Source organism: Balaenoptera borealis (assembly GCF_965194805.1).
Source record: "Balaenoptera borealis genome assembly, chromosome: 1".
Taxonomy (NCBI): domain Eukaryota; kingdom Metazoa; phylum Chordata; class Mammalia; order Artiodactyla; family Balaenopteridae; genus Balaenoptera; species Balaenoptera borealis.
In genome coordinates this window covers 186,451,601-186,466,568 of record NC_138860.1, presented here as the reverse complement: position 1 = coordinate 186,466,568, position 14,968 = coordinate 186,451,601, and the positions used below count along the sequence as shown (strand labels likewise).

The 14,968-nt window shown below is 35.6% G+C and overlaps 1 protein-coding gene across 8 annotated transcripts in view; it reads left to right on the top strand.

Moving 5' to 3' along the window:
• KIF1B (kinesin family member 1B) overlaps positions 1–14,968 on the top strand; it is a 146,375-nt gene that overhangs the window by 37,317 nt on the left and 94,090 nt on the right. For all 8 annotated transcript variants that reach the window (XM_082352802.1, XM_082352801.1, XM_082352800.1 and 5 more), the window contains 7 exons: positions 736–812; positions 1,560–1,739; positions 4,013–4,078; positions 7,670–7,848; positions 8,433–8,544; positions 12,340–12,417; positions 13,271–13,336. In XM_082352802.1, coding sequence (XP_082208928.1) covers positions 736–812; positions 1,560–1,739; positions 4,013–4,078; positions 7,670–7,848; positions 8,433–8,544; positions 12,340–12,417; positions 13,271–13,336 — 758 coding nt within the window. The remainder of the gene's footprint in view (positions 1–735; positions 813–1,559; positions 1,740–4,012; positions 4,079–7,669; positions 7,849–8,432; positions 8,545–12,339; positions 12,418–13,270; positions 13,337–14,968) is intronic.

Sequence of the window (14,968 nt, the reverse complement as noted above, 5' to 3'; positions counted from 1 at the left end):
TGTGGTGGAAGCACGGAGTCCTAACCACTGGACCGCCAGGGAAGTCCCGAGAAATCACTTTTAATATGGACAGTGAGGCTTCATACTTTTCAGTCAAAAGTAATTTTACTGTTTATGACATTCTACAGATGATTTAGAGGTCTGTGTTTCTAGTGTATACACGCACACACATACGTACACACGTATATACATATATCTAATAACTTACGTATTAGTTATTATCAATTGTGGATTTCACAAATAAAACTATCCTTCCAATGAATGCTTCATTACTAAATGCTTTTCTTAAGTAGATAATAGGATCTTTAAAAAGCATTTGTTTTAAATAGTGGTTGGATTAATTCAGTAATTTTCTAATTTTTATTTCTGATATATTGAAATATTTCAAGCCTTATGAAGCACCTTGAAATAGTAACATGGTCCATTTCCAAATTTTGTCTGCTAACTTACCTAGGATTCAGTCACAAGATATTTACTGAGCACCTACTATGTACCAAGCTCTGTTGTAAATTCTGGTGACATCTAGTGAATGTCGTTGGTCTGATTCTTTTCAAGTTCTCTATATAGATCCTACCTATTAAAAATGTGATTATTTTTGTTTTTCGATTGCCCTATTCAGATTCAGTGGTATGAATTTACTGATTTGGTTGTTGTGAGTTTACAGTATAACATCATGCTGAACTAAAAAACATTTAACTGAGTCACTTATAAAATCAAAACATTTTCATCCTCTAGGTATTATTAACCCAAAGAACCCAAAGGAAGCTCCAAAGTCCTTCAGCTTTGACTACTCCTACTGGTCTCACACCTCGGTGAGTGTACCCATGGTGCAGCGTGGTAGAACAGTTGTGGGTTTTAAACCTTTTGAAAGAGGCTGAAGATCCACAGGGAAAACAAAGATTACCAACATCTAGGGAAATAAAGAGTAAGACCCTTTGCAGTATCCCCTTACTGATTATAGGACCCCAAATCTTGCTGGCTTCTAGGGATTGTTCCTAAACTAGAGTTTGCTTCTGCATCTCTTTGTTATGCATTTTTTGTTCTTTTTTTCCTGTTTTGTGTTAGAGTAGGAGATGTTTTAAACTATTGCAAAGCCTAATTGCCAAGGGAAGGGCCTGTGAAAGGGGTTGGAAAACATTCTTCACTGAAAGCTGTGTTTATTGAGAAATAGCCACACCACCTGGAGCGAATTAAAAGAAATATTTTTATATGTGGACTTGATCTTTGATCTTTCAGCCCCATTTTTCCACTTAAAATTTTCTTGGAGCTCCCTGTGAATGGAAGAGTGATACCTTCAAGGTTATGGAAAATGAAATGTAATCATGTCAGATAATTTCATGTAGATATTTTTATGTATGGCTGGCCTGGATGTCTCTGATAGTGCCTCTGTGTGTGTGCATTTAATGGGAAAAATAAACTATATGTAGGGGGGACTTAAAAAATATATTTTAGGTGATTATTCTGATTTCAAACACTTTTATTTATTATAGAAGTAATCAAATAAGCATAGGAAAGAATATGAATAAAATGCCATTTATTTTTCCTTTTAATCTTTATAGCCCGAAGATCCCTGTTTTGCATCTCAAAACCGTGTGTACAATGATATTGGAAAGGAAATGCTCTTACATGCCTTTGAAGGATATAATGTCTGTATTTTTGCCTATGGGCAGACTGGTGCTGGGAAGTCTTATACAATGATGGGTAAACAAGAAGAAAGCCAGGCTGGCATCATTCCACAGGTAAAAAACAAAAAAACAGAAGAATGAAAAACCTCTGTTCATTATTACTCTTAGTCCTTAATTGCATTAACAATTATTTTTATTAGCAAACATTTATTCAGGGACTATTGTATGCAAGGCACAAAGATAAATCCCTTTCCCTGAGAGGAGCTAATAGTCTGATGGAAAAGACTGATATGTATTCATGTCTGTTTTTAAAGGTGGGAAAGTTGACTTTTTGTAAAGGTTTTGCTGTATATCCAATGCCATGTTACTTTATCTTTTGAACAATGTTATCAGCTTCTTTAAAAAGTGATAGTATGTGCCAGGCTCTGTTCTGAATCCTGGGGACACCTGGTGAGTGTTGTTGGTCTGATTTTTTTTCCCAAGTTCATATATAGATCACCTCTTAAGAATGTGTTTATTTTTGTTTTTTGATTGCCTTATTTGATTGCCTTTCCTTTTATCCTGTTAAAATTAATTCTATCACTTAAAGCTTGAACAATCTGAGATTTTTTTTCTTTTTTAAGAGCAGTTAGTCTTTTGATTCTGTATTGTTTGGGAATGGAGAAAAGTTGTGACACAGGTACATTTAGGAAGAACTTCTTTTGCTAGTAACAGGAACGTGGTTTGCTTTTATTAATGATATTTGGGATTAATTTTAAAGTGTTCTTTTACTGTAGGCCTAGTGTGGCCATTGGTATATTCTGAAAATAAAATATATAAGGGAGCAATAGCTACTTTTTTGAATGGATTATTGGATTATAATTTTAAATTCAGCTATATAATTGAAATGCTTATTATTAATAAAGATTAGGACATTTTCAGAAAAAGATGAACATACTAGCGTGCACACACACACACACACACACACACACACACACACACACACTCACATATATTTTTTTAAATTTTGACTGTGCCAGGTCTTAGTTGCAGCATGTAGGATCTTTAGCTGCGGCATGCAGACTTCTTATTTGCGTTATGCATGCGGGATCTAGTTCCCCAATCAGGGATTGAACCCGGGCCCCCTGCATTGGGAGCACGGAGTCTCACCCCCTGGACCACCAGGGAAGTCCCTATTTTTTTTTTTTAACGTAAAAAATATGTCTGTATTGAGACATATATTTGGGAATTGTCCTTCTTTGTGTATAGTAATGGTAATAATTATAATGCTAATTAGAGAAAACATTAAATGTAGCACTCATAATGTGCCAAGCACAGGTCTAAGTCTTTGCTTTTACTACTATGTAATAACTTCTTTGACAATAAAATAATTGTTTGTAGATATAGCAAGTAATATTAAATAGTCCTTCTCTTTCCTTTAATTTGTTTGTTATTGGAATTCTTGTATAGTTACATATGTATCTCTTTTCTGGTAGAATTTTTGAATATTTTATTTTAATGCCAAAGTATGAATTTTTAAGAAGACTTATGTTTTAGAAACTGCCACTTAAAATCCATCTTAAATTCTATTTAGACTTCTAGAGAATCATGAACATGTAGTTCATTTTTCAAATGTATATTGATTGCTTTAATACTAAATATATAGCAAATGAAAATTCAGTGGATTTTTATTAATTATTCTTATTTAAAACATCACATATTTTAAATAAATTCAAAGGAGAGGGAGAGTGAAATTTTATAATTTTCCTGATCTAGAAAAATTGTTTTCTGTTAGAAATGTCACTGTGTAATGGAACAGCCTCTCATAAAAGGGATTGGAATCTTAAGGCAGAGGTAAAGGGGAAACATTTATAGAATCAAAATTATTCTCAAAAACACCTTTATTCACTCTTTTCAAATAGTGTATATTCTCTCTATGCATATATGTATGAATTTACAATGTGTATAGTAACTGAGAACATATAATAAAATTTATATATCATGATAAATAAGTGTGCAAAATACAGTTTAATAGTAGTTTTACTCCTACAATTATAATACTGATAGTTGAGTCACAGTTAATTCTAGTATAATATGAAGAGTTGAATTCACATGAAGTAAAATCAATGACATAACAATAGAAGAGACATAATCCCTTCTCTTCCCCTATATGTGGCTTTCTTTCTAAGGAAACATTATTGAGGTGATACTGTTGAGGGACAATAGGGATTAGATGAGAAGAATGTATTAAAAACTTTCATTTCATTCAAAGCATTTACCTTTGATGTTGATGCCATTAATATTTAGAGAAAAAAAGAGAAAGGGGATCTCGCTAATCCCTTTAGCACGCATGGGTAACGTAGTACTTCTGATTTATGCTCTTCGTGCCTCTCGTTCTGTTTCTACAGTTATGTGAAGAACTATTTGAGAAAATCAATGACAACTGTAACGAAGAAATGTCTTACTCTGTAGAGGTGCGTACATTCGTGGGTTAAAAACAGAGTCCTCTGTGCTCCATTCTCTCAAATGCTACTTTTAAATGGTTCCGAATTATGACTGAGCTATAGATCGCTTAACCATTGCCCCAATTCTGTACTTTGAGGCTATTTCTAAGTTTTGGTTATAATGAAGAATGTTGCAATTAAATCCTTGTTCATAAGTTTGTGGCTTTATTTTCAGTTATTTCCTTTTTATGTATGTTGGTTGTCAGATGATACATTTGAATTGCCAAATGGCCTTTTGAAAGGCTATACTAATTTTCCATTCCATCAGGAGGGTGTAAGCACCCACTGTGTCCTCGTCAACGTTTAGTATTTTTGTTTTTTAATCTTTGCCAATTTAATAAGGGAAATTTTCTCACTCTTAAAATTAGAATTTCTTTGATTATAGCAGTGTGATTGAACATCTTGTAAATTATGCATATGCCTGTTTACATTTTGGGATTGCAATGTTTTTGTTATTCATTTGCATGAACTCTTCCCCCTTTAATATTATTAATAATGACTTTTGACAGGCATAGGTTTTAAAATATATGTAATCAAATCTCTTCTCCCCTTCTCCCCTTTGTAATTGTTTATAATCTTGGAAAGTTATTCTCCATTCAGTGTATATACCCTAGTTCTTTTGAGAAGAGGTCTGTAGAATTACATTATTTATGTTAGTTTATTTGATAAACATTTCCACTTTTTTGTACAAGTGCTTTATGAAGCTGTTGTTTTACACATCCCCATTTTTGGTATTCAGTTTCATAGTAGCTGAAGTTATTAAAACATTCTGTTAACATGAGCCTGTTGTTTTGAGAAATCAGTCTGTTTTTTAAGTGACTTCTAGATTTTTTAAAATGTATATGTTGTGACTTTCTATAGGTCTTATGCAATTCTTAGTTGACCCACTTAGCTGCTTTGGGTTTTTTCTTTACCTATAAAGTGTTGTATAAATTTCAAAGAATTCTGCCTGGTAACTATCATGCACCAAAAGGGGAATGTGCTGCTCTAAAAATATTTTTTGTTAAAATGAATTCTCTGAATAGCTTGTCTCATCCTATAACTATTCTTTTTTGAATATTAAATGTATAGCAAATGAAAATCAGTAATCTTTATTAATCATTCTTATTAAAATATCATAAATTTTAAATAAATTCAAAGGATAGGGAGAGTGACAATGTGATTGAAGTTTTTGAGCTTATAGGTAATAAAAGAAGCTGCCATTTTCTTTCATGTTATTCAGAGTTCACAGGCTTATTTGGAGTGCACAGTGTATCCCTAATTGATACTTTGTTGTTCTTCACATTGGTGGGACCTCTACCTCCTCTCCTGCCTCTCTCCCTTATTTACTCTACTGCAGCGACACTGGCCTTCTTTTTTTCTTTTTTTTTTTTTTTTTTGCTGTTTCTGGAACACACCAGGAACATTCCTACCTCAGTGTCTTTTCATTTACATTTCTTTTGGCCTGAAATTTTCTTTCCTGGATGTCTTTTTTTTTCTTTCTTTCTTTTTAATATTTATTTATTTAGTTGCGCCAGGTCTTAGTTGTGGCAGGCAGACTCCTTAGTCTCGGCAAGCAGGCTCCTTAGTTGTGGTTTGCGGGCTCCTTAGCTGTGGCATGCAAACTCTTAGTTGTGACATGCATGTGGGATCTCGTTCCCTGAGCAGGGATTGAACCCGGGCCCCCTGCATTGGGATTTCAGAGTCTTTGCCACCAGGGAAGTCCCAATATCTTTTTGACTAAGTTTTCACCTCCAAGTCTTTTGCTCAAATCATACCCTCTCAACGAGGCTTGCCATGACCACCTTATTTAATTTTGCAACTTGCCCTCTACCACAGCACTCCTGACCTCTCTTGCTCTGTTCTTTTTTTTTTTAATAGTATTCATCACTTCTAACCTACTTTATAATATTTTACTTATTTTTTATGTTTGTTGTTTATTTTCAGTATCCCTTTTAGAATCATAAGCTCATTAGGGCAAGGATCTTTATTTACTGATGTATGCCAAGGGCCTATAAAGTGCCTGGAAGCTAATGGTGCTCAGGGAATTGAATTTGCCAAGTGGGGTATATGATGGTTGGTTCAGAAGTAGTGATGTCTTTAGATGGATTTGCATATTAAAGAATAAGTAACGGAGCACATCAACCTTACTCAGGTTATTTGGGTCCTCTTAGTACCATGCCTGTGTGAAAAGGGACAGTAAGTTTTCCAAGAAAATATAATATCTTCCTGGGATTCAGGATTGTATGTACAAGTTTTAAGTACACAAGAATGATTAAAGTTACCATTTCAATTTCTCATCTAGAATAAGCTGCTTTAAGAAAGAATATTTGTTGTCCTGTTGTTTTATTCTTGTAATAGATCAATTACTTTATCTTTTGAGGGTTTTCAGTATTTTAAAAACTGACTTTAAAATACAGTATAAATATAGTCAGAGCAGACTGAAAGAGAATGGAATGGAGATACAGTTTTATTTCAGATATTCTGAAAATGTTTCTCTAGAAATTTAAACTTGAAGAATGCAGGAGTTACATTGTATGATTGAACAACTCGGTGACACAGAAGTGTTTTATTCCTAGGGAAGCATCGTGATAAGGCTTACTGTGGTGAATTTTTCCCACTTCAGAGCCTTGATTGCTTAGAAGTCTGATCTTGTAGATCCTTCAAAGCCAGACTCTTGAGTGAAGCTCATTTGACTGATGTTAGGAAACCACCATGCTGGTTTGTTACTTTCCCGTGAGGAATAAATATTACCCTGACCAGAACACTCAGATTAGCAAGACTGGTATATTATCCTCCTGTGGGCAGGCCTCTATTGGAACCCTGTTGTTTTTTTTTGGTGAGTATGGAATTGGAGAGGAGTTGATTAGACAAATTAAATGTTCAATTGCTTCAGATGAAGAAATGATAGCCTAATACATCCCTTTCCATGATAGGAATGTTCTTGCTGATGGGACAAGAATTCCTGAAGTGTACTGTCTGTGGCTTCCCCTTTCCCCAGGGGACTTGGATAGGTCCTCCCAAACAATCAGGTTCCATGCTAACCAACCCTTACCCCTTCTGATAGATATATGTTTGGTCACAATGTGGCCAGACTTAAAAGTATGAGTCGCAGATCTCTTTTGTCTTCCCTGCTCTGGAATATTGATGTTGTTCCTTGGTTTTAACACTAATAGAAATCTTGTTTTCAAGCTTTTGGAGTAACCTCATTGTAATCCCCAGTTATTGACAACAGCATGCATTAAAAAAAACCAAAACACTAAAAACTGATAAGTTACTACTAAAAATGATTTTTTTTCTGCCTAAGACAAGTAGGAGCTATTGTGTGCTGAGAGAGCCTGTTTACCCCCTTTTCTTTCCTGAGAAAGTCAGAAGGCTGGTTCTAACCTACTCAGTTATATCTGTGCTACTGGTAATAGAATAAAAGGGACTGGAATTGGTATTTCACGTTGTAAAGGTTACTGATCTCTAATTGTAGAGCTTTTAATAAAAGGTGAAAAGATAAAAAGATTTTAAAATCATTTTAATGTATAGGATTTCTTTTTCCAAGTCCTCTAAATCACTTTAATAATATGTTCCTAGGTGAGCTACATGGAAATTTACTGTGAAAGAGTACGAGACTTGCTGAATCCAAAAAACAAGGGTAACTTGCGTGTGCGTGAACATCCACTTCTTGGCCCATATGTGGAGGATCTGTCAAAGTTGGCAGTAACTTCCTACACAGACATTGCTGACCTCATGGATGCTGGGAACAAAGCCAGGTATGGTAGGAAATAGACTGATGACTGAGGTCTTTGGTATATTTTGAGGCCTTTTGTTCCTGGTTAAGGATTTGAGACCACATTTATAACTATGAAAGTTGCTTTCACCGTGGAGTCCTCTGATCCTTCGGCTGTGCTGGAGAAGCAGGGTCCTCAGCGTATTTGGTATCCTTCTCATCCAAACAGTGCACTGCTGAAACACGTTAGAACTTTGATTAAGTTTAACTATTAGGTTTTCATCAAGTTGTGGTAAAATGTTGGTTATCACATGCCTATGGTAGTAATTGATTCCAGAATAACTGAGCACCTAATAAAGAATAAAAATCAAATGCCTTGGTGGTTTCTAAAGGTATAGCTGGAGTATGAAGAATGATTCTGATGGGGTGCCTTTGGAGTTGGCAGGTAAGTTGATAGGTTCACAGATAAGGTATATTGAGAGCAATTTTGTGTAAGTGACAATCTTGTAATCTGAGTAAGTTTAAAGCTGTCGCTTGTGATTGTTATGCTTATAATTTGGAGGCTACTGTCATTTTAGCATTCATCTAAGGATTCTGTTGCATGTGGTCACATTTATGTTTTTTTAGGACAGTGGCAGCTACCAACATGAATGAAACAAGTAGCCGTTCCCATGCTGTGTTTACCATTGTTTTCACCCAGAAGAAACATGATACTGAAACCAACCTTTCCACTGAGAAGGTAGGAGAACTTCAGTGTCTGGGCTTGAGTTGTGTGGAATGGGGATTTTCAGAAGTCCCTCCTGCTACCTTCTGATTTTGTGGAAGGGAAGAAAGTTGCCCTTTTACTTAATGAAGGGTATTTTATACTTTCCACTAATCATTTTTATTCCACTCTAAACCAGTTTTGAGCGTGGGTTCTTGAGTGAAATTGCAAGATAGAAAATAAGGTTAAGAAAAAACAATCCAAGACTTTTGAGTCTCAAAAACTGCTCTATGCAAGAGAGTTAAGCAGTTCTGTGGGGAAGAAGATCCTTTCTTTTCTTCTTGACTGGAATCTCTTAATTACCTTGTTAACTTCTCTGGTATGTGTATTTTACTTTTTTGAGCTCTGATAATGTTACTGTGGAATTAAACTGTTTAAGCAAACAATTAAGCAGACAAGATGTGTTTTATTCTTGGGAAAAAAATAACTGCACAGCATTTCTGATGTTCCTCAAATACCTGTGCTTGTTAGTTTCTCATTTTCTACAGTGGTTGGTTAAATATAGTAGACTTTGGGATTAAACTGCTTGCTTTAGATCTTAGCTCTGCCATTTTTCTGCAGTGTTATGTTGGGCAAGTTAGTCTTTGTGCCTCAGTTTCTCTAACCTCATAGGATTGGTGAAGAGGGGTAAATATTAGTATAGGGTAAGTGCATCTACTAGTGCCTGGCACAGAGTAGCCACTCAATAAATGTTAATTTTATTTTTATTACCATTAATAATAGACTTACGTTGATTTCTACTCTGCCTACATTCCTAAGTAGCATGCAGCTGGATTTTTAAATCTGACGTTAGATTTATTGTCCTGGCTGTTATAAAAGATCTTGCCTTATAAACTGAGTACTTTGTGATGCTAATATCACTAAAAACTAAAATCAGCTTTTAGTTGGTGACTTGTTTGTTCATTTTAGCTGAAGATTATTTTTCAAAATACACTCTTCATATAGGTGATCAAATAACTTGACACTGCCTAGCCAGAGGTTCTATATTAATGTCATTTAGTAGTCAGTATTTGTCTGAATGGCACCAAGGAACATGCTATGTGAAAGCATTTTTTCTTTTCTTCCCTGATGTTAAATCTACAAAAATGATGATGTTAACCCATAACCATAGCTTCTATTTTGGATACTTTTCTGTAAACTTTCCTGAAGCTTTAAAAAAATTTTTTAAACAACTTTATTGAGGTATTATTGAAGTACAACAAACAACACGTATTTAGAGTATAAAACTGGATCACATATGTATACAGTAGTCCCATCCTTTATCTGCCGGAGATAACATTCCAAGACCCGCAGTGAATGCCTGAAACTGCAGATAGTATCAAAACCTTATATATACTGGGCTTCCCTGGTGGCGCAGTGGTTGAGAATCTGCCTGCCAATGCAGGGGATACGGGTTCGAGCCCTGGTCTGGGAGGATCCCACATGCCGCGGAGCAACTAAGCCCGTGAGCCACAACTACTGAGCCTGCGTGTCTGGAGCCTGTGCTCCGCAACAAGAGAGGCCGCGATAGTGAGAGGCCCGCGCACCGTGATGAAGAGTGGCCCCCGCTTGCCACAACTAGAGAAAGCCCTCGCAGAGAAACGAAGACCCAACACAGCCATAAATAGAAATAAATAAATTAAAAAAAAAAAAAAATCATTTAAAAAAAAAAAAAAGGGGACTTTCCAAAGTCTTTAAAAAAAAAAAAAAAAAAAACTTATATATACTGTTTTTTTCCCATACATTTATATTTAGGATAAAGTTTAATTTATAAATTAGGCACAGTAAGAGATTAATGACAATAATAAAATAGAACAATTACAATAATATACTGTGGTGTTGATATGTGAATGTAGTCTCTCTCACTCTCAGAATATCTTATTGTACAAATTTAGTGCCTTTTCCATCTTAACTAAACAGTTATCACACACTGTGGCCATAACTTTTGCAGCCTGAAGTGCAACAGCAAAACTAGCATGAATTTCATTTTCCCTCTTCACAATTTCATGAATAGAAGATTCATTGTTACCGTAGATATTAGCAACCTCAGCATACACTTAAAGGAAGCACTTTGCGGCTTCTGTTTGGCATATCCGAATTGCCAGCATTACTACTCTTGCGCTTTGGGACCATTATTAAGTAAAATAAGGGTCACTTGAACACCAGCACTGTGATACCACAACAATTGGTCTGATAACTGAGCCGGCTACTAAGTGACTAAGGAGTGGGATATGCTGGACAAAGGGATGATCACATCTCAGGCATCGACCGGGATAGAGCGAGATTTCATCATGCTGCTTAGAATGACACACAATTTAAAACCTATGAATTGTTCATTTCTGGAATTTTCCATTTAATATTTTCTGACTGCAGTTGACCATGGGTAACTGAAACCGTGGAAAGTGAAACGGTGGATAAGGGGGGACTACCTGTACACCTGTAAAACCAGTACCACAATTCAGATAATGAAAATTTCTTTTACTCCCCAAAATTGCCTTATGCCCCTTTGTAATCTCTTCCACTCTCATCCTCAGGCAATCCCTGATTTGATTTCTGTCACTATAGATTAGTTTACACTTTCCAGAATTTTGTTAAATAGAATCATATAGTACGTACTATTTTCTGCCAGCTTCTTTCAACTTAGCATAATGATTTAGAGATTCACCTGTATTGTTGTGTGTATCCATAGTTCACTCATTTTCATTGCTGATCAGTATTCCATTGTATAGATATATCACAGTTTGCGCATTACTTCATCTGTTGATGGTCATTTAAATGAACAGTTTTTGATCATTACAAATGAAAATGCCATGAACATTTGTATACAGATCTTTGTGTGCATACTTGTTTTTTGTTTCTCTTGGTAAATAGCTAGGAGTAGGGGACTTCCCTGGTGGTCCCGTGGTTAAGAATCCACGCTTCTACTGCAGGGGGTGTGGGTTCAATCCCTGGTCGGCGAACTAAGATCCTGCGTGCCACACTGTGTGGCCAAAAAAAAAAAAAAAAGAATAAAACACAACAACAAAAAATACCTAGGAGTAGGATGGTTGAGTCTTATGGTAGGTGTACGTTTAGTTTCTTAAGAATCTGCCAAACTGCTTTCAAAAGCGATTGTAGGGCTTCCCTGGTGGCGCAGTGGTTGAGAGTCTGCCTGCCGATGCAGGGGACGCGGGTTCGAGCCCTGTTCTGGGAGGATCCCACGTGCCGCGGAGCAGCTGGGCCCGTGGGCCACAGTTGCTGGGCCTGCGCGTCTGGAGCCTGTGCTCCGCAACGGGAGAGGCCGCGATAGTGAGAGGCCTGTGCACTGCGATGGGGGGTGGCCCCCACTTGCCACAACTGGAGAGGGCCCTCGCACAGAAGCGAAGACCCAGCACAGCCATAAATAAATAAATAAATAAATAAATAAATAAAAAGAGCCTCTTAAAGAAAAAAAAGCGATTGTAAAATTTTACATTCCCATCAGGAGTGTGTGAGAGTTCCAGTTGCTAGAAGCTTCATCTTTAATATGCCATTTAATGGGTTAATGAGTTTTATACATTTTTATGACATATCATTTTAAAATGTGTTTATCCTAAAATTACTTCTTTTAAACCAAGGTAATGGATATGAACTTTTTTTGCATGCTCTTTAAATTGACTGCAGTATGTTTGTCTTCTTATGCCACGTATAAGAGGTCTAATTAACATTTTTAGTGTTCTCTATGACTTAATCTTTTAATTTCTTGCCTCTAAATGTTTTCTACTTCTACCTTGCTTATTTTTTAATTGCCCCAGTGTTATTGTTCTTTACCAGGTCAGTAAAATCAGCTTGGTGGATCTAGCGGGAAGTGAACGAGCTGATTCAACTGGTGCCAAAGGGACTCGATTAAAGGTATTTATTTTACCAAACAAATAGCCTAGTCAGTAAATGTTCTTTGGGAATTCCCTGGTGGTCCAGTGGTTAGGACCCCTCGCCTTCACTGCTGAGGGCACGGGTTCAATCCCTGGTCGGGGAACTAAGATCCCGTAAGCTGTGCAGCACGGCCAAAAAAAAAAGTTCTATAACACAGGTCAGCAAACTATGGCCAGTAAGCCAAATCCAGCCCACTGCCTGTTTTTATAAATAAAATTTTATTGGGACACAGCTACATCTATTTGTGTATTGTCTGTGGCTGCTTTCGTGCTATAGTGATAGGGTTGAGAAGTTGCAGCAGAGACCACATGGCCCACAAAACCTTTTACAGAAAAAATTTTATGTCTTCTGATCTGTAACTTCAATGCAAAGATATGTTACATGATAATAGTTAAGGTGGACTTCATGGTCAAGGTGAAAATTGAATTGTATTTTGAGGAACAGTCAGAATTTGGTTAGATGGAAGTAAGGGACAGTAATGGGAAAAGAATACACAAGATCTAGATGTGAGAACAAGCATGGAGTTTTCTAGAGATACGCTTAACAGGAGGAGAAATTTCATGTCATTGAGTTGTCGGAAGAAGGCTGCATCTGTAAGTTTTTGGAGCGCAGACATCTTGACGATACTTCAGGACTGCGAGTTAGGCATGTGGTCCTGGCATGTCAACAAGTGGAGAGGAGTAAAGATTGAGGGTTAAAGGAGGTTTTTAGAACTTGTGGTCATAAATAAACAAATAATGCTAGCATATGGTTAATAGTATTTTATGTGTTATATATGATATGGCAATAGTAGAAATTATCATAATTCTTTTATGTTTGGTGTTGATTTCAGGAAGGAGCAAATATTAATAAGTCTCTTACAACTCTGGGTAAAGTCATTTCAGCCTTGGCAGAGGTGGTAAGTGTTATACTTCATTGCATGAGAAAATTTGTTCAACACATGTACTTGACGATATTTTATGGTGGCTTACGAAGGATGGTCTCTTGGTCCTTTTATATAATCTTGCCTTTCTCCTTTTAAAGCTTTTCAGATAAGATACTGGGTATAACACACTTTGACTTTGTACTGAAAATAAAAGTGATTAAGGAGAATGAAAGTAAATGTAGATCTGTAAAGGCTAGAATTAAAACTAGGTCTTTGCAAAGACCTAAGGTTTGACTATTTGAACCTTATTTTATATCTCTCATAAAAACCAAGTGTATTTATTACATATTCTTTTCTATATGATCTTTTCTAAATAGGATACTGTACATTTTAGAGTATTTTGAGCAATTTGCCTTGGTGAATGCTGTTGATTTGTGGGCCAATAATATACTTATTAAACTAGTTTTATTTTTTCTTATTCCTTAGCTGTGGAACACTAAAGCTGAAACAGTTTTTGTATAAGGGACTTCATTATTTAGGTTAGAAGCTAAGGAACTACTAGGTACTGTATGCTTTAATTTAGTTTAGTACCTCATTTGAATCCCTAAAAAAGAATGAAATGTTTTCTTGCTTGTCTCTGAGAAGTCATATTCAATTTATGACTTAATATTTAAACAGAATATTTTCTATTTGGAGGCTTATCCTGTGTTTTCATTCTCTTTTAAATGCTTTCATCTGTAGGATAACTGCACCAGCAAGGTATGGTGGGGCTTGGTAGAAATGAACTAGCTGTATATTCAGTTGTGATGATTTTAAATCCTCAGCAGGATATATGGAGGACTAAGTAGGAATGGGACCTTCAAAAAACTTTTTATTTATTTTCTAGCACTGGAATTTAGAATTGCTGTTTAGGGTGACCATGAATCATGAGACTACACACCAAAATTAATTTAGGGAACATGATGTGCTTTGGAGAATGAATAAGGGAGCAAGAGAGAAATTTGAGGATGCTTCTATATTGTGTTATCTTATGGTGCTTCTCCTAGTGATCTATAAGATTGTGACTTGAAGAAGTCGCCTATAAACCTCTTAAAGAGCAATAAAAGAAATTTCTTATGGGTACCATTCTAAAACATAGCTGGCTTCTTGAAATTATTGGTATATATTTTTTAAACCTCTTTGTATTATCTTGTTTCCTACCATGGAAAGTCATGGATTATTTAATCATTAAAAAAATTTTTTTCTACTGTTTGATTATACATAAAGTGAAGGCTCTAGAATCAAGTTAAATTTCTAACTGTATCTACAGAACACATTATTTGCATCCTTATTAATCCAGATACAATAGATTTTTCTTTTCCTTAAATTCTACACAGATATTCTAAAATTTATTACTACTCTTTAGCATAAATAATAGAGCACTTTAACAGTTTGTTCTGAATCACAAGAGTAACATCAGGGATAGAGGCAGTGTCTGCATTGAAATATTTTTAAATGTATAGATTTGTGTATTCTCTACTTCTACAAAAATATTAATAAAACATAATGCTCTTTTTCTGTTTTCTGTTTTTTATTTTTGTAAAGCTGCCTTAGATTAAGACATCTCTCTGCTATTTGATATTATACATGTGTGGATATTCTTCACATATCTAATCTGGGTCCCAG